The following is a 25,673-nucleotide window of genomic DNA, read 5'->3' as shown; positions in this document are numbered from 1 at the left end:
ATAAAATATAAAATATAAAATATAAAATATAAAATACATACTTACAAACCTATACTCGTATTGATTTAAAATATTTTTTCATATTCTTACCCGTTCCTTATTTTCTTCAATTTTCCAGTTATTCGACAAACTAAAAGAAATGCGTGGTCTTGACTGGATACATAGCAAAATTGCACCCATTGCGGGTGATGTTATGTCACCCGAATTGGGAATATCCAAAGAGGATGCTGAAACTTTGCGTAATGAAGTATCAGTGGTAGTACATGCTGCCGCCACCATAAGGTAAGTCATAACACTGGCATTTGGTTAAAAAAACCAAACCAATTTTCCTCCCACTTCACATTTTTTCAGATTTGATGAACCTTTACGCTATGCTGTCTTTATGAATGTTCGTGGTACAAAATACATGTTGGAATTGGCAGCTACCTTCAAAAAATTGGATGTATTTTGCTATGTCTCAACGTCCTATTGTCATTTGCATGTAAAAACTTTATATGAAAAGCCCTATGATCCCCCCGCTGATCCCCATTCGGTAATAAGTGTGTGCGAATGGTTGACCGATGAAGATATCCGATCCCTGGAGAAAAAGATATTGGGTGATATTCCCAACACATATGCCTATACCAAAGCCCTGGCCGAGGCACTGGTTGTGGAAACATTCGATAAAATGCCATCATCCATTTTGAGGCCTTCAATTGTTATACCCATATGGCGTGAACCAGTACCCGGTTGGACAGATAATATCAACGGGCCCACTGGGCTATTAATTGGAGCTGGTAAAGGTGTTCTACGTACAATGTATTGTCAGGAAACTGGTTATGGTGATTTCTTACCGGTGGATGTTGCTGTCAATGGTATGCTGGTTGCTGCGTGGCGTTTCTTATCACCCGAACTAGGTCCAGTCGATACCCGAGTAGCACATATGACGAGTTCAAATGAAATTAAGGTGTCATGGTCAGAGATTATTGAAATTGGACGATGGGTTATTGAAAATCGTGTACCCTTGAATGGTGTGGCTTGGTATCCTGGCGGTTCGATGAAATCAAATAAATTACATCATTGGATATGTATGATCCTGTACCAGTGGATACCGGCGTTATTTGTTGATTTTCTAATGGTGCTGCTACGTTATCCTCCATTGTAAGTAATTTGAAAGTTATTATTTCTGTTTTTTTGTTTTATTGCGTTGTAAGTCTAAGCTTAAAGCTGGTAAGGTTGTACGACTTACTTAAGTATAATTTATTTTATATAATACTTCACAGAGCGGTATATGATAACTTGTTTAATTTTGCCAGTTTAACAATTTAAACAATTTATTTAAATTATTTTTTTTTTAATTTTGCAGCTTGATCAAAGTACAAAAACGCATTTATAACGGGTTCTCTGTATTCGAATATTACGCCAATAATGTTTGGAATTTCGATAATACGGAAGCGATTAAACTACGAAAGCTAATGAATAATCGAGAACGTCTGACGTATGTCATTGAGAAGGTGGAATTTGATTTGATTGACTATTTCACTGAGTGTTTGTTGTGTGCCCGTCGTCTGATACTCAAGGAAACTGATGATACCATACCAGCTGCAAGGAGACATATGAGAATGTAAGTTGCATTGTCATTTTTTCAATGAGAATTTTAATAACTTACAAATTTCGTTTCTTTTGTAATTGCAGCATGTGGTGGGTTGATAAGATTTTCAAATATGCCTGTTACTTTGGTATTTTATATTTCATTTATACCCGATTCATATCTGATTTCCTTTTCGACAGTTCTACATAGTCAAATTATTCACATTACCTATAAGAAATGTCATATTCAAAAGTCTCTACATTAAGTAGTTATTATTGTTTGCCTTGATATATATTTATATATCAAGGAGATTTTGACCAATTTATATACTTTAAGCTTGTTTGTTATCCAGAACCGTGTGTACTTTGTTTTATAATTAATTGTTTTTAAGCAAAATTTTACAATACAGTTAAAATGTATTTATGTATATGTTTATTTTTTGTAATGGAGTAAATAAAACTTTAAAAACTACAAAGCTGTTGATTGGTAAATTCGGTGCTAACATTAAGATAAACAAGTAAGGCCGCCATCAGACCATCTGCTTTTTCCCATGTATGAAATCAGCTGTTCTGTAGTATTAGTATAGTGGCAACATACATGTGAAAAAGCTGATGGTCTGATGGCCGCCTAAGAAAGTATCAATCAGCTGTGCTGGCGGAGATACACCCTCAGTCACTGACCAAAAAAACCACAAAACCAAACCAAACACAATAATTATGCCATTTTCTTAGGAAGTATTGACTAACTCCGAAAAAATGTACCGTTGTAAATGAGGTCGGTCGAACAACCTACTGAATAAAGAATCAAAATGATGCGAGAGAAGCTCTTCAACTTCACTTTATTCGCACTTTGTGTGCGAGGTATCCGAAGGAGTGGTCGGATATATTCCATATTCCAACCTGATGGACTGTATGAAATAATACGATTTGCAAAGTTTGCAACAATCAGAAAATCTCTGCGAGAATTATCTTGCGTATTTGGCATTTTGGATGGTGCCGTCAGGGCTTCTTTGAGCTTTCAGTACAATATCTCAGGAAGTATGGACTTGCGCATGAAATAAATTGTACCGTCGTAGAGGAAGCCGCAAGAAAAACTTACTGAAAAAATTTCAAAACGATCCGAGAGGAGCTCCTATACTTCACTTTATCCGAATTTTGTGTGGGAGGTACCCGAAGGAGTGGAACGCTGCACTCCATATTCCAACCTAATACATGACTGGATGAAATAATACGACGTGCAAAGTCTGCACCATACAGAAACTTCCTGCGAGAATTATCTTGCGTATTTGGCATTTTAGATGGTGCCGTCAGGGCTTCTTTGAGCTTTCAGGACAATATCTCAGGAAGTATGGACTCATGGGCGTAGCCAGGAATGCTTTTTGGTCGTTCTGGGGGGGGTGCAAATTCTTGTTTTTTCGTAATATTTATAATTTTTTTACATACAAAGGAACTGTTTTGCAGGATGAACTGTAGGCAGCTGCCCCTCCCTAGCTGTTAATGGCTACGCCCATGTATGGACTTGCGCAAGAAAAAAATTTTACCGTCGTAAAGGGAGCCGCACGAACAAGTTATAACGAGTGTTTTTACCGAAGGCTGAGGTTAGCTCAGTAGTTTCCAGGGTCGACTTAAGGACCCACGAACCTTAAGTAAGAACAACAGTTAATTGTGCTTCAATGCTTTATTGATACAATTTCGTATATATGAATATTCAATGGTTTTGAGATTAGTCGGGGATGTAGTGTATATTGATTGGCTGATGCTACGAACAATCTCGGATGGATGCTTGTCGGTCCGATGATGATCGGGTGTGGGAATGGGATTAGGGATAGCCGGGTGGCTGTCGGCTCGACAGTCGTCGGATATGTGGATCGGCTCGGTAATATTCGGTTGTTGGTTTCTCGTCGGCAATCGTCGGATGTGTTGCTCGGCTCTGGGTAGTCGGATGCCGTCGGATACGGTCGGCTCGTTGGTAGTCGTCAGGTGTGTTCGCTCGGTTCTGGGGTGCTCGGATGCTGTCGGCTTGTTGGTAGTTGTCGCCGATATTCTTCTCGGCAGTACTCGGCTCGGTATTGGATCGACAATCGGCTGGGCGGCTTTCGGGTGATTGATCGTACTCGGCTGTTGGCGGTCGGTTCTGCTACTCTGCAAAGAGAAGAGTCGGAAATGGTTAGGTAACGGAGCGAACGAATCGGCAGGAGCGAACGAATCGACAGGAGCGAACGAATCGACAGGAGCGAACGAGTCGACAGGAGCGAACGAATCGTCAGGAGCGAACGAATCGGCAGGAGCGAACGAATCGACAGGAGCGAACGAATCGACAGGAGCGAACGAATCGACAGGAGCGAACGAATCGACAGGAGCGAACGAGTCGACAGGAGCGAACGAATCGTCAGGAGCGAACGAATCGGCAGGAGCGAATGAATCGGCAGGAGCGAACGAATCGACAGGAGCGAACGAATCGACAGGAGCGAACGAGTCGACAGGAGCGAACGAATCGTCAGGAGCGAACGAATCGGCAGGAGCGAACGAATCGACAGGAGCGAACGAATCGACAGGAGCGAACGAATCGACAGGAGCGAACGAATCGACAGGAGCGAACGAGTCGACAGGAGCGAACGAATCGTCAGGAGCGAACGAATCGGCAGGAGCGAATGAATCGGCAGGAGCGAACGAATCGACAGGAGCGAACGAGTCGACAGGAGCGAACGAATCGACAGGAGCGAACGAATCGACAGGAGCGAACGAATCGACAGGAGCAAACGAGTCGACAGGAGCGAACGAATCGACAGAAGCGAACGTATCGCAAGGTCGATGGCTAATGTAATCCTCGGTTGAATCGAATTGGACTGCGGACAATGCCACACGTCTTCTCTTTTACGTCGGTTAACTCCAGCACTCGACAAATTCAGCGACGAAAACCAAACATCTTATCCATCTGGGTTTACGGAGTGAATGAGAATTATTTGTAAGGCGAGACAACCAGGAAATACACTGAAGTGTAAATAATGTATGAATGGAGTTGTAATTATGCATAAAGTTGGGATTATGCATGCACTGATAAGGTAGTTTTGTATTGAAACTGGATGTAATATCAGAGGGGCGGTTTTGCAATGTAGCGGTCACATTACAAAGTTACTGAAAAAAATCCAAAACGATCCGTGGGGAGCTCTTAAACTTAACTTTATCCAAATGTTGTGTGGGATGTACCCGAAGGAGTGGACCGATATTCGAACCTGGGGTTGGATTCTTGTTCTATGAAATTTTGAAATCAAAAATATTTTCTTTATCATTTTTTTTCATTTGACAGTTTTCTCCTTTATAAAAGTTTTCATTCCAGATTTTCATAGAAACAGAATTGAGCCCCTCATCTATATCTGGAAGGAATAATACGATGCTCCCTTCGAGAGTTATCGTTCACACCATATTACAGACAAATTTTGAACTTTTGTGGGGGTGGTACCAGAAGGAGTGGAACGATATGGCCCATTTTTGAACTTCAACTAAGTTTGGACAAAATATTACGATACCCAAAATTTGGTTTGAATCGGTTGATCCATTCGAGAATTATGGTGCGCACCAGCCCGCCAGACAGACAGACGGACGGACATGGCTAAATCGACTCCAAATTGTCTGAAACGAATTTCGTCCAAACATACTTGGGGTCTAAAACCGTTATTTCTATGAGGCACATTTTTGGTCGTATCAAAGTGTATATGGGAAATGTTGACAATTCTTTCAAATTCCATTTTCAAAAAATTTCAATTTTTCTTTTCGGGCTACATCAACGATTTTTGTACACATAGGTTAAGAAAAAATTCCCAAGTACAAATCCGCTCGCGAGCAAATTTTTCGTTGTTGCGGACAAAAGTTATCGCGGTTTTACTTCCGCTTTTAATAATAAATTATTATAAAAACGCTAATTATTTTAATGAGCACAATTGTCACTAAAAAGTTATCACGAAAGAACGCCAGTGAGTAGATTGTATAAAATTTGTAAAATGTTACTCAGTATTCGCGGAATTTACAAAAAATTGACAAAATTTTAAATGTAGTAAGCCTTTTTTTTAAAATAAAGGTCCATTTACCCGCCAAAAATTACAAACCAAAATAGTTTTAACCCACTTAGCACCAGAAAAATATTTTTGGAAAATTTAAAATTTTTTTATTGAATTCAGTTTTATTTTCATTTTTAAGCATTTTTTAACAAAATAACTTTTTTTCTTAAAACTTATAGTTTTTCCAGAATCGGGTGTCCGTTAAAACGGACAGTTGCAAAATCCACTACCGTAAATTTGTATGGGAAATTTGTGTTTTTTACAAATATGTATAAAGTAAAATTAATTTTTAGTCGTACGCACAAAGCCAATTGTTTTATATTTTTAAGTGGGTTAAATAAAAACTTGACGGAGAATCAAATGAGACCAAAATTATACTGATCGGGATAATAATTTGGATGTTATAGCCAAAATAAGCACATACACTGAAAGAAAAAGCTACGTAATATGAATGAAATCCTACGTTGTATCAATGAAATTTGTAATTGATTTTGAGACACATATTAATGATATTATTGGGCGTTGTCATCTGTAAGTAAAATTTAAACAAATTGCTAACAAATTGGCTGGTTTTCTAAACAATAACTTACCTCCAACTTTTGCCGCTGAGTCATTCCCTGTGTACGTCCACGATTCATTGGCTACGAACAGTCTCCGTAATTCCACTGATCATTGGATTTTCTATTTTTTATCTCCATTGCAACTATAAATGAAAACTAAAAAAGTAAATAAACGAACACATAAAAGCTACAAAAAATAATTTAACCAATATTTGAATTTTCATTTCACATTATTAAACACTTCATACTTACTTTCAGCGAAGTTAATTATCCTTTTGAGCGTTGTCATCTGTAAGCAAAATTGAAAACCATAAAACAATTTTTAGTAATTTATCTGGTTTTCTTTCTAAACATTAACTTACCTTTAACTTTCGCCTTTGGAAAACTATACAACAATACAACATTTTCTTTTTCTAAGTGAGAGATGCTTCGTTGGCCAATGGTAACAGTTTCTCCGCCATTCCACTCATCTTTAGATTTTCTATTGAATGCTTCCATTACAAGAAAAATATAAATGAAAGTTCACTTAAAAGAACATCTGAACACCTAAAAAATAATATTTACATTTTCTTTTCATGTTAAACACATCACAGTTTTTAAATTTGAAAACACCAGACGTAAAATAACTTTTTTTTCATCCACATTTGACTTAGCGCAAACTAAAACAATGTTATTGAACATAGTTTGATGTAGCTAAGAACGCGGTGGCGACAGTAGCGAATTGTACAGTTGGTGGATGCAAATATTCATGCATACATATTTATTTATGTATGTGATTCTATAAATATGTATGTAGCCAATATATAAATGTGTTCTTTTTATGATTCTCAAAAATGTAATTTGTTTAATGAAGGCAAAATAATTAGAACACAAATTTTATAACTTAACAGATTTACAAAGAATACAAAACGCAAGAAGGAATTTCAAAAATGTTTCATTTATTTAATGAAACTCTTTCATTTATCTAATGAAACTCTTTCATTTATTTAATGAAACTGTTTCATTCATTTTTAAAGCCAACCAAACACATCGAATATACATATACATTTTTTTCGCCATTTTTTTAAAAAGATGTCTGCTACTACCACTGTTTTTAGCCCATTCTATTTAGTTTGAATTCAAAACATAAATATTTTTCTTAAATTTATAGAAATTAAATGTTTCATTACATCAATAAAATCCGTTTCGTTTATACAATGAAACCAAAAATCATCGAATTTTAAATAACGTAAAGTTTCATTGCATGAATGAAACATTTCATTATATTAATGGATCGTTTCATAGCATCAATGAAAAATGATCAATGAAACCCGTTCATTGATACAACGAAGCATTTTTCTTTCAGTGTAGTGTTGTAGGGTATCACATAGTCGGCCCCGTCCCGTCCCGACTATAGACATTGCTCACTTGTTTTACATTTTAATCAGTTATAAGACGTTTTCGAATTTTAGAGTTTTCTGGCAATTGAAAATCTAAAAAATCGCCATACAGACCATTCCTGTTCACAACGATGCGTAGCACGAGTAAATGTGTAATTACATACATACGTTTAACTTTGTCGCAGTCGGGGTGTACATATGTATGTAGCTCATATACGGAGATTGGTCCATACTTAAAAAAATCCAACGCAATGCAGTAATGGTACACGTATTATCGCCAATATTCATGAATCTTATTTTTTTGTTTTTGAACTAGTTGACCAGTTCAATGATCAATATTATTCTTCTTTTTATTCAAAATTATAATTGTATTTTAATGTCAGTTCTGATGAGTACAATTGGAAGCAGCGGTTTGAAACTTATGAGGTGAAAGATTAATTTTCCTTATTAATTTTCCTTAAGCATGAACCGACGATGTGTTATCGTCATAGTGATTTATGTAATTGTGTACATACCTATCTGCAAAGGCATTATTAATTTTTCTTTTACTTTTTAAATATTACACTGTGCAACAAGGTTTCTGTGCGGTGGAAAATTCCTTCTGGAGATGAAAGCCCTTAGGTCAAGATTCTGAGATATCGCGCGATGAATTTTTTGAATTTTCGCCTATGATGCTTGAGAAAATAGCTTTATATCTCTGTTTGCCGTTATTGTATCTTCGTTTTGAGATTACATGTCTTCAGTCAAATCGAATGGCGAATCTTTTTGTAGAACATTTCATTCTTCTAATTCAATTCCTTTCACGTCCTTTTCGTCCTTTCTTTCTTGAACCGTAGTAAAAGTACCACAAGATGAGATTTTACAGCATCCAAATATTTCACAAAAATATTGCTCAGAGAATTTTAGGTACGGTTCTCATTGACAATTAATCGATATTGTCACGTTTTCATTGTCCTTTTTGACATTTACCCGGTTTTTGTTCAGAAAAAAACTATGTTTTGTTTCTCTGTATATTCGTTATTTGTTATGTATTGGTAGGTAGACATACCCATTGGTTATCGCTTATATTGACATTCTGGATGTATCTGAAATATTTACCATATATAGCTCCCGATATGCTGAACACGTTAATGAGAATAGATCCGGTTATCTAATATTTTGAACCGGATATAGCGGTATAAAACCCGTATTTTGTACCGATTTTGAGTAACCGATTAAGGTTATATGTATACCATTAGAAAGCTAATAAAATTGCCAATCAGGGAAAATAAATTTGTTGGCAGCATCTTACCTGAGTTCGGTGCTAAAACAAAAAACCCGTATTCTTGAACCGTTTTTAAGGAAAAATATCACTGCGCGTAAATATGAAGATCAAAGCTTGGTGGGTGAAATATTCTTTTTGCCGATAAAAGTGGATGAAGTTAATATTATGAATCCGGAAGGACAGTTATGCCGTAGGTCAAACTCCTGAGTTATATTGTATTTCAATGAAGGACGTTTGACGAAAGCATTCAATATTTTCTGCAACGAAGTCAATGCATTCAATTAACATACAGCTAATTAAAGAATTTAATTTAATCATTAAGATGATGATACATTTTTTAACGAGGTTCAATATACCTTTAAAAATTGATTCTGAAACTATAAAACCGATAAATCAAAGAACATCCATTGTTAACGTATTTTAATAGACGAATGCCATACTTTAATAATTTAATAATACTCACAGACATCCCAGAAGGGACAAGGGAGACTTCTTTCATACGCAATGAGTGCATCCCGATTCATATTACAAAAACAACCACAATATGAGTAGTGGACCTACATGTAACAGATCCCTAATTTGTAGGCCTTTGTGTGATAGGTATCAAATACAGTGAGCCTAATTTTTCCCCAGACATTCCAATACAGTTTACACAGATTAATATGTACCATTATATCTAATTGCGAAAGATGTATGAAGGAATTACCCTAAATTTTAGGTAATTTCGAGGTCCCTAGCTCAGAAAACATCATCGTCACCATAAATACCAGGAGAAGCAAAAAACGTTATAAAATGAAAAACTGTTTTATGTTTATCAATCATATACGAATGGGAGTAAGTAATGAAACCAAAACCGGGGAAACGCTTGGTTTTGGGAACCGTCATTCGAAATAGTACATCTTCGAATTTGACATGCCTATGGGAAAAAGACACTCGGGTGCAAAATTTTAGCGTTCAATCTCAATTATAGAGTGACTAGCAAAATGGCCGCTACTTCGTATGCGGAAAAGGAACACTAAAAGCACCTATTTTAATTGATGGTATGCACACCCGGTGGGAAATACCCCTAAGTAATGTAGGAAACATTTCCTGAGTATTTCCACCAAGTAAAAATACTCTACAAGTGGTGTCTTAAGACACGCCGCACATTGGAACAAGATTCCAAAAAACGTAGATTAATTCAGGGAAGCATTTGGGTGATCTAATATCAATATTTTTCGAATGTTTACACCTCAATCAATATAACGGAACACTGTTTTGGTGCAAATTAAGGTATTGGAGAGGTATATTCGAAACCCTCATAAATGAGTACCATAAAAATTATGAAGTGTTTTTACGTTTTTGCCTAAATTTCTTATTTGATTAATCTAAAATCTTCTTGAATAATTATTTATTTGTAAAGCTAATATTTGGCAAAAAATTATAAATTTAGGCCAATATTTTCGTTTAGCTCCCATACAAGGGTATCTCCCAATTTTTTGTATTTCGAGGGTCTTGACCACATTTTTTAGTATATTTATCTGTAATTTAAGATTTATAGTTCTGAATGCCTAAAAATCCATCATGCGAAAATTTGTCAATATAGGTCAATATTTTGGTATAGCCCCCATACAGAGGTACAGTCAAATTTAGGTTTTTTCGAACATTTTAGACATATATGGCAATCAGACTGGCTCAAATTGTGAATTTTGCATTTTGAAGGGATTTAAAATGTTTTTATCAAACATCATCTCCATATATTCTCGTTTTGGAATAACTTCCACATAAAATGTTCCGCTTCTTTTTTAACTCTAAACACTTTTCAAAAATATGGAAAAATGGATACATTTTAAATTAATTTTTAATATGTTTCTAAACTTCTTTTGCCACAAATATATTTTTCTAAGATTCTGATATCTACCTGAAGTTGACGACTCCATCCTAAAATGGTCAATTTTGATGCATAAAAAATATTACACTTTATAACCAAAAAATTTAAATTTTATGGTGCTCTTCAAATTATTAAAAAAATTTAGTTTTAACACAGTGTAACTGTGTAAACAATATATAATCTTGACATTTTGGTTAGAGACTTAGAATTTTGTACCATATTACCATCTAACGACAGTTATACCAAAAACCGAAATTATGTTTCTTCTAATTAATCTCATTTGTTTTTTGCGATTTCACTCCTTGTGCATCGTCATCATTTCATATAAATCATTATATTTAGTACCTATAACATAATGGTGAACGTGCACACATTGTCTTATGTAGGGAAAACACAGACATTAAGCCAAAACGCGACATACTGTACCACAATAATAGACAAAACCCCAAAATGCTAAAATTTGACCCAAGGCTGTTTCAACCATTTTTGGAATAACTCAAAATGCGCAAGCAAGACGCAAGTTTCGTTTGCGCAATATCAAAGACAATAATCAAGAGAAAAATACAAAAAAAATCTCACGACCTTCTCGACACTCTTTTTTGTTATACTCCAATACATTTCAAAATTATACAAAATCTGGACACATTTTAACGAATTTTTTAAACACATTTCTACAAGACTTTTTTAGAACAATTTTTTCCTAAAATATTAAGAATTACCTCTGTTTGAAATATCCATTTTCAAAATGCCAAGTTTATGTAAATGCCAGAAGGCGGAGGCACGGTGATGAAGTTCACCATGGACAGTGCAAGTGCAGAGTTCATTAAGAATTGTAAGGGAGAGCTGGACTTCGGGTTGGGTTGGCTTCGGTTCCGCTTCTCGCAGCCCCAGTAAGGAGTTCGGGCAGCAGGGCCTTCGCGTGGTGCAGATCAATCTGCATCACTGCAAGGCGGCGGCTGCAGAGCTCCTTCTCTCCCTTACAAATTCGGTAATTGACATCGCTTTGGTCCAGGAACCCTATCTCTACAAAAATAGGGTTTCTGGACTAAACGATGGGCGGTACTCCCTGTTCTATTCATCGAATGGGGAGAAGGTAAGATCATATTCGATTTTATTTTAATTAATAATCTACGAGTGCGTAATAGGGGAAATACGGCCACCTTCCAGAATAGGGTAAGGGAGGAGGTAATAGACCTCACCCTTACAAATATGGAGGATACTTCCATAACGGACTGGAGAGTATCGGAGGAATGTTCCTTTTCGGACCATAGGACGATACACTTTCGAGTCCCGAATAGATGTAAACGGCAACAACCTCATAGAAATCCTAGGAGAACTAATTGGGAGAAATTCTTCAAGACTGTGTGAAATATCTGAACCTCACACAGAGAGGGAAGTGGACAGAAGGGTTGAAGATCTCACAAATGTCCTCAGGGATTGCTATGAAAAGACATGCCCATTAACTTATCCAGGTAGGAAAACACAGCCTGTCTGGTGGAACAAAGATCTAGCTAACCTCAGGAAGGTTAGCAGGAGAGCATATAATAAAGCGAACAGGACCAAACTTAGTACGGATTGGGATCTGTATAGGAACAGTTTCAATAAGTACAAAAGTGAGGTCAGGAAAGCTAAGAGAAGCTCCTGGATTAACTTTAGTGAGTCGATAGAGGGAGTAAACGAGGCGGCAAGATTTCGTAAGGTAATCTCAAAGGACCCCAAACCTATTGGGAGCATCAAACGAAATGATGGCACGTGGACGTACTCTGCTCTAGAGACTCTTGATCTATTGGCAGAGACTCATTTCCCGGGATGCAAGGACGCTGTTTCGTATCCGAGCTCGGAAACGAACAGAGCCTATACACCCGATGAGAGGTTCTTCGTCAATAGGTTGATAAGTGACTCAAGGATCTCTTGGGCGATCAGCACTTTTCAACCGTACAAATCTCCTGGCCCAGATGGTGTCATTCCGGCGATGCTTCAGAACGCACCACCGGTATTGATCACCATACTGAAGGTTATTTTTAGGGCTTGTCTATTGCTGTCGCACGTACCGGCACTGTGGAAAGAGGTAACAGTGACTTATATCCCCAAGGCTGGGAAGCCAAGCCACGCGTTGCCGAAGGACTACAGACCGATAAGTCTTTCCTCCTTTCTATTAAAAACCCTAGAAAGGCTGCTCGAATTGGAGATCAGATCGTACATAAATTGTGACCTTATAAGCAGCTCTCAGCATGCTTATATGAAAGGGACATCGACGGAAACAGCGCTACATGAGGTAGTGAGTTATATAGAGAAGAACATGGATAACTTGGATCACACATTGGCCGCTTTTCTAGACATAGAGGGAGCGTTCAATAATGTGAAGCTTGAATCCATTCATTCTTCTCTAGAGCTTCTGAGTGTCCCCTCTATCATAATCAACTGGATTGACAGAATGCTGGAAAGCAGACTGATCAATTCCAGTATTGGAGAGAGTTCCGTAAGGAAGTCAGTCACTAGGGGCACCCCACAAGGTGGAGTCTTATCTCCACTGGCTTCTAGTGGTGAATGGGATACTCAAGGAGTTTGATAGACTAGGGACTAAAGTTGTAGCATACGCTGACGACGTTGTCCTTCTAATCAGTGGAAAATTCTTGTCGACGCTGTCGGAACTGATGCAGGGTGCGCTGGTTAAGCTCTCTCGCTGGGCTCACCACAATGGTCTTGGGGTGAACCCTGCGAAGACTGAGCTAGTACTATTCACCAGAAAAAGAAATATTGCCGAATTTGTGCCGTCAACGCTGGATGGAGTGCGGCTGGATCTCTCTACGGAGGCGAAATACCTAGGAGTGATTCTGGACCATCGGCTAAGATGGAATAGGAACACGGAGGAGCGCACCAAGAGGGGTTTAATCGCGCTTTATTCCTGTAAGAACTCCATAGGCAAGAGCTGGGGCCTCAGACCACATGTAATACATTGGCTGTATAGGACAGTGGTCAGTCCCATTCTGACCTATGGTTGTCTCGTTTGGTGGCACGCCCTAGGCAATAATTTCAATCTGTCCAAATTAGATACGGTGCAAAGAGCTGCGTCAGTACTCGTTACTGGAGCAGCAAGAAGCACCCCTCAGGCCGCATTGAATGCCATACTGAATGTCCAACCTATGGACATTCTTGTACAGTATCGAGCTTCACGATCTGCCCTGAGGCTTAAAGAGCTAAATCTGTGGCGTGGTTCACATCTTGGACATGCTAGTGTTCTACAGCGGATATGTAGCCAGATTGGACTAAGAGCCAGGGGAGATGAGACTGACTACATCTCATCAAGCCTGGACTTTGACACAGCTGACGTACTAATCCCCGACAGGAGTGAGTGGACACGAGGCAGACCACTTCCCGACAGCCTGTCGATCTTCACCGATGGATCGAAGATGGAGGAAGGCACGGGATCTGGTGTGTTCTGTGAAGAATTAGACATCAGGAACTCATATAAGCTTAATGACAACTGTAGTGTTTTTCAGGCAGAAGTTTTTGCGGTTTTGAAAGCCTTAGAATTAATAGTGGGAATGACGGACCTTATAGATAAGGCAGTCACTGTTTACGTGGACAGTCAGGCTGCCCTAAAAGCGTTAGGGTCATACAGTATTAAATCCAGGATTGTTCAAAGATGCAGGTCTCTCTTAAAAACATGTAACATAGTTGTTAGGTTTTGTTGGGTTCCAGGGCATTGCAATGTTGAGGGAAACGAGATAGTTGATGAACTGGCTAGAAGAGGATCCCAATCCTCGGACCTCACGGTAGAGGATAGTGTCAAGCCACCTCTCTGCTTCTTCCTCGACAAACTCAGTAAGCTCTACGCAGAGGAAACCGTTAAAGTTTGGCAGGATGTGCCTGGTTGCAAGGTATCTAAGTCAATCTGGCCGGTTATCTCATGGCGTAGAACTTCGTCCCTCCTCTCGCTGTGCAAATCAGAAATCAGAACCGCTGTGGGGGTAATAACCGGTCACTGCGGAATAAGATCCATGACTTGCAAGTGGGATGGCAACAACATTGAGTACTGTAGGTTATGTGAGGATGAGGAGGAAACGGAGACAATCGAGCACCTTCCATGTAGATGTCCTAGACTGATGGTCAAAAGACATAGACTATTTGGTGAATATGTGATTGAATCTATTTCCTACTTCGCCTCTGTTGACCCTACAGTGTTGGTGGTTTACTGTAAGAGCCTTAAGATGCTCTGGGGCAGGCCAGCACAGACCTAAAACCATTAGTAACTAGATCGTAGTTAGCTACTGAACCATCTTCCTTCTTAAATAACCTAACTTCTCCAATACAGTCACTAATTATTCTATTTATTCTTACTCTTCTCTCTGTCATACCAACTTCCGCTTCTCTTCCTGTCCAACCTTTCCAACCTAATCATCTTCCTCCCACACAGCACATCAACAGACATATATATCATCACCCACAGTCACGCAACACCACATAGCTCTAACCACAACAGGCACCACATCACTTGTCTTCCACACCAATAATATCTTCACACACACTATCATCATCTAAATAGCCACGTATCATCATCTACAGATATACATATAACACATCTCTTTGCACAGTCAGCACCTGAATGCACAAATCACCATATAGCCATCAGTTACACATCATCACCATCTACAAGTACAAAACACCACATAGCCGTACCACAATGCATAACCATCACATCTCTCATACACTATCGCCCAATCAACATCAACACACATAGCCATATCCATCATCTACAATCAAATAGCCCAAATCACATATCACTACAACATCTTTCACATCTACAACACACATAATTCAATAGTTTGGATGATCACAATGGACCTCAAGGTCTCCGAGTGGAGTAGCTGCCAACATGGCAGCTACGCATCCTGAACCTAACCTAACATGTAGCAAAAAACTACGTTATGGCGATTTAAAAGCAGCAAAATTAATACTTTTCACCTGTTTCTCAAATTTTAAAAATATGTTCAACTTTAACACTGTGCTGCACGAAAAGTAAACAACATATGGCTTTGCTATTTTGGCTAGTGAGGTAGAATTTTGTACTCGTTAACCCTGTCAAGACATATTATCAAAAATATGTGTTTCAATTTTTCAATCTTACCCCAACGTGCGCCGTTCGGACTCGGCGATAAACAGTAGGTCCCATATCACTGAGCTAATATGAATCGGAGTGCACTCATTGATCCTTGTCCTTCTGGGAAGTGTGTGGAACAATTATATATTACTAATTAATTTAAGTACTGTTAGTACACCTTTGGTTCGAATTTCAAAAAAAAAACCTTATTGTATCACATCAACACCGACCCTCATTCTTAATTTCAGTCCACGGTGCGAATATTTTGAACATTTTATCCACATTTTCTAGCTGAAGTTGCTCTAATTTCTGAATTTGTGATATCAACATGTGGAAAACCTTATTCAAAAAATGATACGCTTCACGCAGAGAAAAAAAATATGATTGATCCAACAATATTCGAAGAGCAAAATATGTTTTGTAAAGATATTGTTAAATTCCAAATGTAGTATTGTGATTCCAACAATTGGGTTTTGTTAAATCCAAAAATAGTTTTTGTCAACTGGACAATAGTTCTCTCTTTTCTTCGACATTTTTTTCTCTTCTCCCGCTATTCGATGCCGTGTTGAAAAAAACAATTATGGTAAGTTTTGTTTGTATGACATGATGCCTTTAACTTTGTTTTTGTGTGTATGTATACCAACAATGAGACTCTTGTTTTTATTTGTTTCTGTTTTGTTTCATTCTTCTATCTTCATTGTGCTTTGAGGTTTGGTGTTATACCGCAGTTTGTTATGGTGTTTAATTATTCCTTATGTTGTGGTGTGTGCTTGTGGCTTTTTGTTTGTCTTTGTAGTCAGCCAATGCAGCAAACCATGTATTGTGTTCATCAATGATTGCAATATTATACTCGACATTTATATCCAAGTTATGTGAAAAGTGTATATGAGAAGTATATACACTCAAATCAAAAATTTCTGGACTGGTTTTCTGGGTTGACAGTACTTTTTGTAAACAAAATTAGATTATGATAGTTCCTACAATCGGTATTGTTAACGATTTTTACAATATTGCGGAAATTCGAAAGTTGTTTTTGTTTTCTATGTTTGGAACAAAAGATGGTATTTTTGGATTTGGATTACAATGTTTGAACAAAACAAATACATTTTTGGAACCAAAACAGATATTTTTTTGTTCCAACAAAAGCGAAAAACATTTTTTCTCTGCGTGTTTGACATGGCCCCTATATTACAGTTAATTTTAGAGATATTTTAATTTGGGCCTTTTTGTTCTCCTCTTGTAAAACAGTAGTCGCATTGATCTGTGATTTCCAATGAACTTACTAAAACGTCCAGAATAAAAAAAATAATTTTGTTGAAGAGATACGTTTGACTTTTTGATTTCAGTGCATTATTTAGAAACCGCCTTCTCGTTAACATAAAACCAATAGTACGCTATTCAGTAGAATCTTTAAAATCCAAGACCTTAACTTAAATTTTACTGTTTTAGCTCTACTTGTTCATCCATTGCCAATGGTATTACATTTAGAAACATTTCATAGATTTTAAATGCGGATTTTAATAACAAATTTCATTTGTCGTTTAACTCAATACCAGTGCTATAATATTTAGTATTATTTAATACTTCTACAATATTTATTGTACGACCCCCTCTAACAGTGAACCTGACAGATAAATAATAAATCAGAATTCCACTTCTATTCCTTAGCCCAATGCCAAATTTATTGCCCTATAGAACTTTTCGCAAACTAATTATATAACTCCAGCTTCATTGCTACATCCAACACAAAATTTAGTACCATTTTGTACTTTTTTACAACAAAATTCTGTGCCATTTAGTAACTTTCGTACACTTATGGTACATATATCCACAACCACATCCTTATCTCAACCCAACACCAACCCTAATACCAAATTTCCGAATTTCGCCTCTATTCATATACCAAATATAGTACCATTTAATACTTTTCGTACGAAAGTAGGAATTTCAATAGCTATCTTAATCCTCCACGCCAACAGTTACCCTAATTTTATATTTCACAATTGTAGCTCGATGCGTGCACCACATCCAAACTGTACCAAATTTAGAACCATATAGTACATTTTTTACACAATAAGTACGAATTTCCAAAACTACCTCAATCATATACATCAACAGTAATCTTATTTCCAGAATTCAATCTCTATCCGTTCAATAAAATTCAAATAGTACTAAATTTAGTACCTTTTAAATACGAATTTCCAAAAATACCTCCATATCTCAATCCCACACTCCAACAGTAATATATATTCCAAATGTGAAGATTGCAACTCCATCCGTTCTACAAAACCAAAATCGTACCAAATTTAGAATCATTTAGTACTTTTGGTAAACATAAGTACGAATTTCCAAAAACAATCATTATATCTCAATCCTAGACTTCAACAGTATTCTCAATTCCAAATTTCAGGTTTCCAGCTCACCCGAATCCAACCAAATGTACCAAATTTAGTACCATTTAGTACTTTTCGTACACATAAGTACGAATTTCCAATACTCGAGTTTCCCATATTTCAACAGTAATCATATGCCAAATTTCAGGATTCTAGCCCTATCCGTTCACCCTAATGCAAATTTTACCAAATTAAGTACTATTTTGTCCTTTTCGTACACTTAAGTACGAATTTCCGAAACTACCTCAATCCTACACACCAACAATAATCTTAATTCCAAATATCGGAAGGTACCAGCAAATGCAAATTTTACCAAATTTAGTACCATTTAAAACTCTTAGTGTACATTAGTACGAATTTTTAATACTCGAATTTCTCATACTCCAACAATAATCACTATTCCAAATTTCAATTGTCTACCTCTTTCCGTTCACCAGAATCTAACCTTGTTGACCACGTATAAAGCGATAGGTCGGTCCGTGGTAAGCTATGCGGCGCCAGTTTGGTCCCCGAATTTATGTGACACGCAGTGGGATAAGATTCAAATTTGTCAGAACGCCGCCCTGAGAACAGCAACAGGGTGCCTCCTCAAATCTACAGTGGACCATCTACATGAGGAGGCAAAGATTCTTCCAGTACGATAACATAATGAGATGCTATCGTTGCAGTACTTGCTCGGGTGTTACCGTGAGAGCCATCCCAATCACCATCTGCTGGCCACCGATACACCCAGGCATATCAAGAAGGATATTCATGCTCTAGAGACGACGGTCCAACAATATAGGAGAGAACCTCTAGATCAACAGGCATATCAGGCAGGTTTGAACAGCACTCACAAGGACACAGCTGCTAAGACCATAAGCAATTATTGTGTGAATGCGGTCATCGGAGCACATCCCCCATCTATCGCAGCTGAAGAGCGTCAGCTGCCACGACAAACCAGAGTAGTTTTGGCTCAATTACGCTCAGGATATTGCAGTCGCCTAAATTTCTATTGGGCGGGAATCGATCGCACCGTGCAAGGCATCTGCCCAGTATGCGGCATGGGCCCGCACGATACTAAGCACCTATTCAACTGTCCCGCCACGCCTACTCATCTGACTCCAGTGGATCTGTGTTTACATCCCATCGAAGTAGCCAACTTCCTGGAACTGGAGATAGACCCAGAGCCAGATTGAACAGGAGAACGAACATACAAACATAATAATAAAACACTGTTACAACAACAACCAGAATCTAAATCGTACAAAATTTAGTACCATTAAGTATTCTTCGTACGAATTTCCAAATACCACTTCCATGTCTCAATCCTAAATTTCACCAGTAATCTTTATCCAAATTTCAGGATCCCAGCCCTATCCGTTCCCACAAATCCAAATTGTACCATATTTAGTACCATTTAGTACTTTTCGTACCCATAAGTATGAATATCCAAAACTACTTCAGTCGTGTACCCCAACAGTAATCTTTATTCCAAATTTCAAGAGTCCGGCTCTATCCGTTCACACAAATTCTAATTGTATCAAATTTAGTACAATTTAGTACACATACCTACGACTTTTCAAAGCTACCTCCACACATTTCACCACCATCCACATTTCCACATTCCATCCACATTTCAGGTTTCCAGCTCTATCCGTTCACTCAAATCCAAATTCTACCAATTTTAGTACTTTTCGTACATATAAGTACCATAATCCAAAACCACCTCCATAACTCAATCCTCAATTCCAAATGTAGTGTTAATTCCAAATTTCTGGTTTCCAGCTTTATCCGTTTACCCAAATCCAAATTGTACCAAATTTAGTACCATTTAGAACTTTTCGTACGCATACGTACGTATTTCCAAAACCACCCTCATATCTCAATCCTACACTTCAACTGTAATCTTAATTTCAAATTTTATGTTTCTAGATCTATCCGTTTACCCAAATCCAAATTGTACTAAATTTAGTACCATTTAGTACTTTTCGTACACATAAGTACGACTTTCCAAAACCATTTCCTTACATCAAAACTACTTCCCAACCTTGATTTCCATCTCAAATTTCAAGATTCTAGCTATATGCGCTAAAAATATACAATTGATACAAAATTTAGTAACTTTTAGTACTTTTCGTACACTTATAGGGCGAATTTCCAAAAACAAAACCTTTGGTACATCTTTCTAACTCCCCATCAGTGACCCTCATACCAAATTTCAAAATTCTAGCTCTTGCCGTTTGCCCAATACAAAGGGTACCATATTTAGTACCTTTTAGTACTTTTCGTACCCTTCCAGTTCGAATTTCCAAAAACCCAGGCTTATCTCACCCCTTCACACCAACAGCAACCAACACTCAAAATTTCAAGCTTCTAGCTTCAGCCGTTTCGTCTGGGCGATGATCTGTCAGTCACTCACTCATTCATCACTAAGCTCTTTTATATACACTGCCGCTCACTTGAATTTAAAGAATCCCTGCCAAAGCAGGATATACAGGTGTATCCTTAATCAGGAGGGATATACTTCTACTGAATATTACTGAAAGTACTCCGTTTTCAATATAGAGTGAATATGCATCGATATTCTAATACAATCTTTCAGTATTCCCAAGATTTAAAGGGGGGTTCTATTCAAATGGGGTGACGTAGGGGATGCAAGATACCAAGCAACGGTCCTGACCGGTTTTAACATGGCAAAGCCCAGGATTTATCTTGGTCCCTCTTTCATCCCAAGTGGACACTGACCTCCCCGTGGTGTCACCTGGGGAACTTCCTTTAACACCCGTTAAAGGTAGTGAGCTAACATGTGCCGCGCGTTCACCCATAAGAACGTTAAAAACTTGGGTTTGGGTGTCGGGTTAGTAACCCTCCCCTAGAAAAAACAGCCTACTATGAAAAAACGAAAGAAAAGAAAAACAAACCCCTCTAAGGTTGACGAACCCCGAAAACCTTTTAAGGACCATGATCTGCGAATCTGCACCTGGAATGTTCGCACTCTTTATAGAGAAGGTGCAGTCTTCGCATTGGCAGACGTACTTGAAAAGTACAAGGCCGATATTACTGCCATACAGGAAATACGATGGATTGGGAAAGGCGTCACAACAACACCTAAAGGTGACGCACTGTATTATAGCTGCCATGACGTAAAACATGAGTTTGGTTGTGGATTCGTAGTTAGTCGGAGACTAAAACATCTTGTATCCAGCTTCACTCCAGTGAATGAAAGACTTGCTGCAATTCGAATAAAAGCTAAATTCTTCAACATCAGCTTTATTTGCGCTCATGCTCCCACTGAAGAAAAGGACGAACAGACCAAAGATATATTTTACGAGCGCTTAGAAGAAACATATGACCGTTGCCCTGCCCATGACATTAAAATCATTCTAGGCGATTTTAATGTCAAAATTGGAAAGGAGAATATCTTTGGCCCAACAGTCGGGAAATTCAGTCTCCACAGTGAAACATCTGACAATGGTATGAGGCTGATAGACTTTGCAGCTGCAAAAAACATGGTAGTTAGCAGTACCAGATTTAATCATCTCGATATTCATAAGGGCACCTGGCTGTCTCCAGATCAGAAAACAAGAAACCAAATTGATCATGTTGTGATAGATGGAAGACATTCATCGAGCGTGTTGGATGTACGATCGTTCCGAGGCGCAAACATTGATTCGGACCACTACCTTGTTGCAGCAAAGGTACGCACCCGCTTAAACGTAGCAAACAAAGTACGAACAGACACAACACGAAAGTTAGACATCGGTAAGCTGCAATCACAACAGATAGCCACAGCATATTCCACTCAACTAGCCCAATTGCTTAATCAAAGCACTCCTCATCCCGATAACATATCAGCGCAAAGGCAAAGCATTGCCCACTCCATGCAAACAGCCGCAAAATCCATACTTGGATACCAGAGACCTCCACCAAGGAATCCATGGTATGATGAGGAGTGTCGTGCTGCCACCGAAGAGAAAAATGCGGCATATAAGGCTACTTTACAATCCGAAGCAACGCGTAGCGCACGAGAGAGATACAGGGAGAAAAGGAGAGAGGAGAAACGTCTTTTCCGCAGGAAAAAGAGAGTGGTGGAAAAGCGGGAGGCTGAAAAAATCGAGATGTACAGGAGCCAGAATGAAGTCCGAAAATTCTACCAAAGAGTCAAGCATCAAACTGATGGCTTTGGTACAGACACATCCTCCTGTAGAGACCACCAAGGTAATTTGGTAACTGATACAGATAGTGTACTCAGGATATGGAAAGAACATTTTTCAAATCTGTTGGTATCCAATAGCAGCGAAGACGACGAAGATACCACAGTCCCAATCCCAGAAGATGGTATTGAATGTATACCGCCCAGCCAAGATGAGGTAAAGACAGCAATAAATCGGCTGAAGAATAATAAGGCAGCAGGGGCCGATGGCTTACCAGCCGAGCTGTTCAAAACCGGAGGCGACACGCTGATAAGGTGTATTCATAAGCTAGTTAGCACCATCTGGCAGGAAGAACGAGTACCCGACGATTGGAACCTGAGTATCCTGTGCCCCGTCCACAAGAAGGGAGATAAGACTGTATGCTCTAACTATAGGGGCATAAGTCTACTCCCTATTGCCTACAAGATCGTGTCAGGGATATTGTGCGAACGACTAAAGCCTATGGTCAACGAGATAATTGGACCATACCAATGCGGCTTTAGACCTGGCAAGTCCACCGTTGACCAGATATTTACCCTGCGGCAAATCCTACCACCTTTTTGTCGATTTAAAGCAGCCTTCGACAGCCCGCTGCGTTCAAAGGTATTCCAAGCCATGTCTGAATTTGGTATTCCCGCAAAGCTCATCCGGCTTTGTAAAATGACTTTAACTGACACGAGGTCCTCAGTTAAAATAGGAAAGAACCTCTCCGAAGAGTTTGGTACCAAAAGAGGTTTCAGACAAGGAGACAGCCTTTCGTGTGACCTCTTCAACATCCTGCTAGAAAAGGTTATACGAGAGGCAAACGTCAAAAGAAGTGGCACAATCAACACCAATAGTCACATGTTACTTGCTTATGCTGATGATATAGGCATCATGGGTCGATCAGTAAAAGAAGTAACTGATACCTTTATAAAGGTCGAAGGAGAATCTGCTAAAGTGGGTCTGGCGGTAAACGGCGAGAAGACCAAGTTGATGGTGTCGACGCGCAATGCGTCCATTGAGCTCGGACCGACTGTGGAAGTTGGTTCCTATAATATTGAGGTAGTAAAAGACTTCGTCTACCTCGGCACCTCCGTCTACACAACAAACGACATCAGTTGTGAAATAAAAAGAAGAATTGTATTGGCCAACAGATGCTACTTTGGATTAAGTAAGCACTTCAAAAACAAAGCCACAACTCGTCAAACAAAAATAACGCTTTACAAAACACTGATACTACCCGTGCTGATGTATGGCTCCGAAGTCTGGGTACTTGCGCAAGCAGACATGGCAGTGCTTGGTGTGTTTGACAGAAAAAATCTTCGAAAGATCTACGGACCAATCTGCTTTGACGGTGAATATCGACGTCGCATGAACCACGAGCTGTATCTGCTATACAACGACATCAATATTGTTAAACGTATCGAGATGCAGCGATTGCGTTGGCTAGGCCATATCATAAGAATGAGCGATGATGAACCCGCTAAAAAGGCGTATGAATACATGCCACATGGCGGTGCACGCAGAATTGGCAGGCCAAGGAATAGATGGCGCAAACAAGTGGATGATGAGATGAAAAGGCGCGGTATTCCAGAGTGCAAAGCAACAAATAGAGAGGAATGGAAATCTCTTCTTAGTTCGGCCTATAGAACAAATGTTCTGTAATGGGCCAGCTAAGTAAGTAAGTAAGTTCTATTCAAATGAGCCAATTTTTTTACTTCAATTTTTGACTTTATTTTGTTTTCCTTGCATAATTCTTATACAAATTGGATTTGAATGCAAATGAATGACTAAGTTTACTCCAAACGCATGAAGCAAAATATAATAAAACTTAAAAACTTCATATCTTGTATAATTCGGAAAAAAATGAGTTTGAAAAAAATGTTGCAGGGGGTTATATTCAAGTGAGCGGCAGTGTATATAGATAGATTATAACAAGCAGAAGAACTGACATGGCGAAATTGCCTCAGATTGCCTTATCCAGATTAGGAATATATATAATTTTAATGGTCGCAAATGATTAGTTCGATGTGTTACAAACAGATAAACAAAATGTATATACCCTCCATACTGGAGGGCATAAAAAAGGTGGTGTCCTTGAAAAAAGTATTGGATAAAACAAAGGGAGGAGAAAGGAATACTGGTCGAACCTAGAATGACTTGTCAACTTGAATCGGAAGTTTTCACAGAAAAAGAAAACGAAAACAAAACTCGGTATAGATTCCTAAGTTTTCCAGTGTACTTCATACCGAAATACTTTGCAGAACGATAAAAATTTCCATATACAACTGCTCTGTTCCAGAACCTGCAAGAGTCTACTATTTTTTAAATTTTTTGACAAATTTATAAAGGAAAAATTTGTCAACATTTCAAAACAGTAGATTCTTGCAGGTTCTGGAACAGATCAATAGTAATACACACAGAAAAAAATTGCCTCTCTAACATACAGTATCGGCCAAAACTAAAGCACCCCCTCAGTAAATTTTTTTGAAATGATAATTTTTTTATGAAAACTAAATTATAAATTTATTTTTTATTTTTCTTTTTATTTATTTATATCTTTATAATTGAAAAATAAAAAAATAAGGAGATCAGAATTTAATAAACAAAAGTTAAAATTCAAAAAACATTTTAGGTCGCAAATATAAGCGGACAAAACTAAAGCACCCCCCAATTTGAGGTACAGCAAAAACTATTGAAATGAATATTTCGTTGCTTATCCTCTATTCTGGATGACACAATCATATCTTTTAGGCATAAAGGATACTAAATTAGTAATTATTGCAGGCGAAATAATAGGTTTTCGGAAAATTTAACTTAAATCCTCAAAATACTGAAAATCGGAAGTTACCGTTATATGGGGGCTACACCCAAACGTGAACCCTGGTCCACGATTTTTGGTGGATATGTTTTGTGACCACTAAGAACCCTAAGTACCAAATTACAGCTAATTTAGTAGGAAAATGTTGCTTAAATATCCGAAATACCGAAGATCGGAAGGTACCGCTATAAGGGGGCTATACCAAAACATTAGCCGATATTGTTCATATTCATCCAAAAATGATGCTACAGCATTCTCTAGTCAAATACTAAATCCCTTAGGTTTAAAAATTAGCAAAAGAACGAATTACAAAAGAACGGTAGACGCCGGCTTATTCAGTCGACGACCAGCAAAAAACCTTCCGCCTCCATGTTTTACAGCGTCTTTGCAATATTTAGGATTTAACGGTTGCCCATTTGGTCCAAGCCTTTTACCATCTGAATACTTCAAATTAAACATAGATTCATCGGAAAACAGTTCAAATGGGTCTTGGCGAATGCCAGT

General features: G+C 38.2%; 2 protein-coding genes across 2 annotated transcripts in view; both read left to right on the top strand.

The window, feature by feature from the left end:
- LOC141387067 (putative fatty acyl-CoA reductase CG5065) overlaps positions 1 to 2,045 on the top strand; it is a 41,790-nt gene extending 39,745 nt beyond the window's left edge. The window contains exons 4-7 of the mRNA XM_073956184.1: positions 119 to 282; positions 352 to 1,140; positions 1,346 to 1,603; positions 1,675 to 2,045. Coding sequence (XP_073812285.1) covers positions 119 to 282; positions 352 to 1,140; positions 1,346 to 1,603; positions 1,675 to 1,780 — 1,317 coding nt within the window. The 3' untranslated portion in view covers positions 1,781 to 2,045. The remainder of the gene's footprint in view (positions 1 to 118; positions 283 to 351; positions 1,141 to 1,345; positions 1,604 to 1,674) is intronic.
- LOC141404628 (fatty acyl-CoA reductase 1-like) overlaps positions 1 to 25,673 on the top strand; it is a 382,118-nt gene that overhangs the window by 178,964 nt on the left and 177,481 nt on the right. The gene's annotated exons all lie outside the window — the stretch shown is intronic.

The sequence above is a fragment of the Musca autumnalis genome, unplaced genomic scaffold (assembly GCF_047663935.1).
Source record: "Musca autumnalis isolate F117 unplaced genomic scaffold, ASM4766393v1 scaffold_5, whole genome shotgun sequence".
NCBI classification, from domain to species: Eukaryota; Metazoa; Arthropoda; class Insecta; order Diptera; family Muscidae; genus Musca; species Musca autumnalis.
Note: the sequence above shows the minus strand (reverse complement) of the source record. Positions and strands in the feature narration are given on the sequence as shown.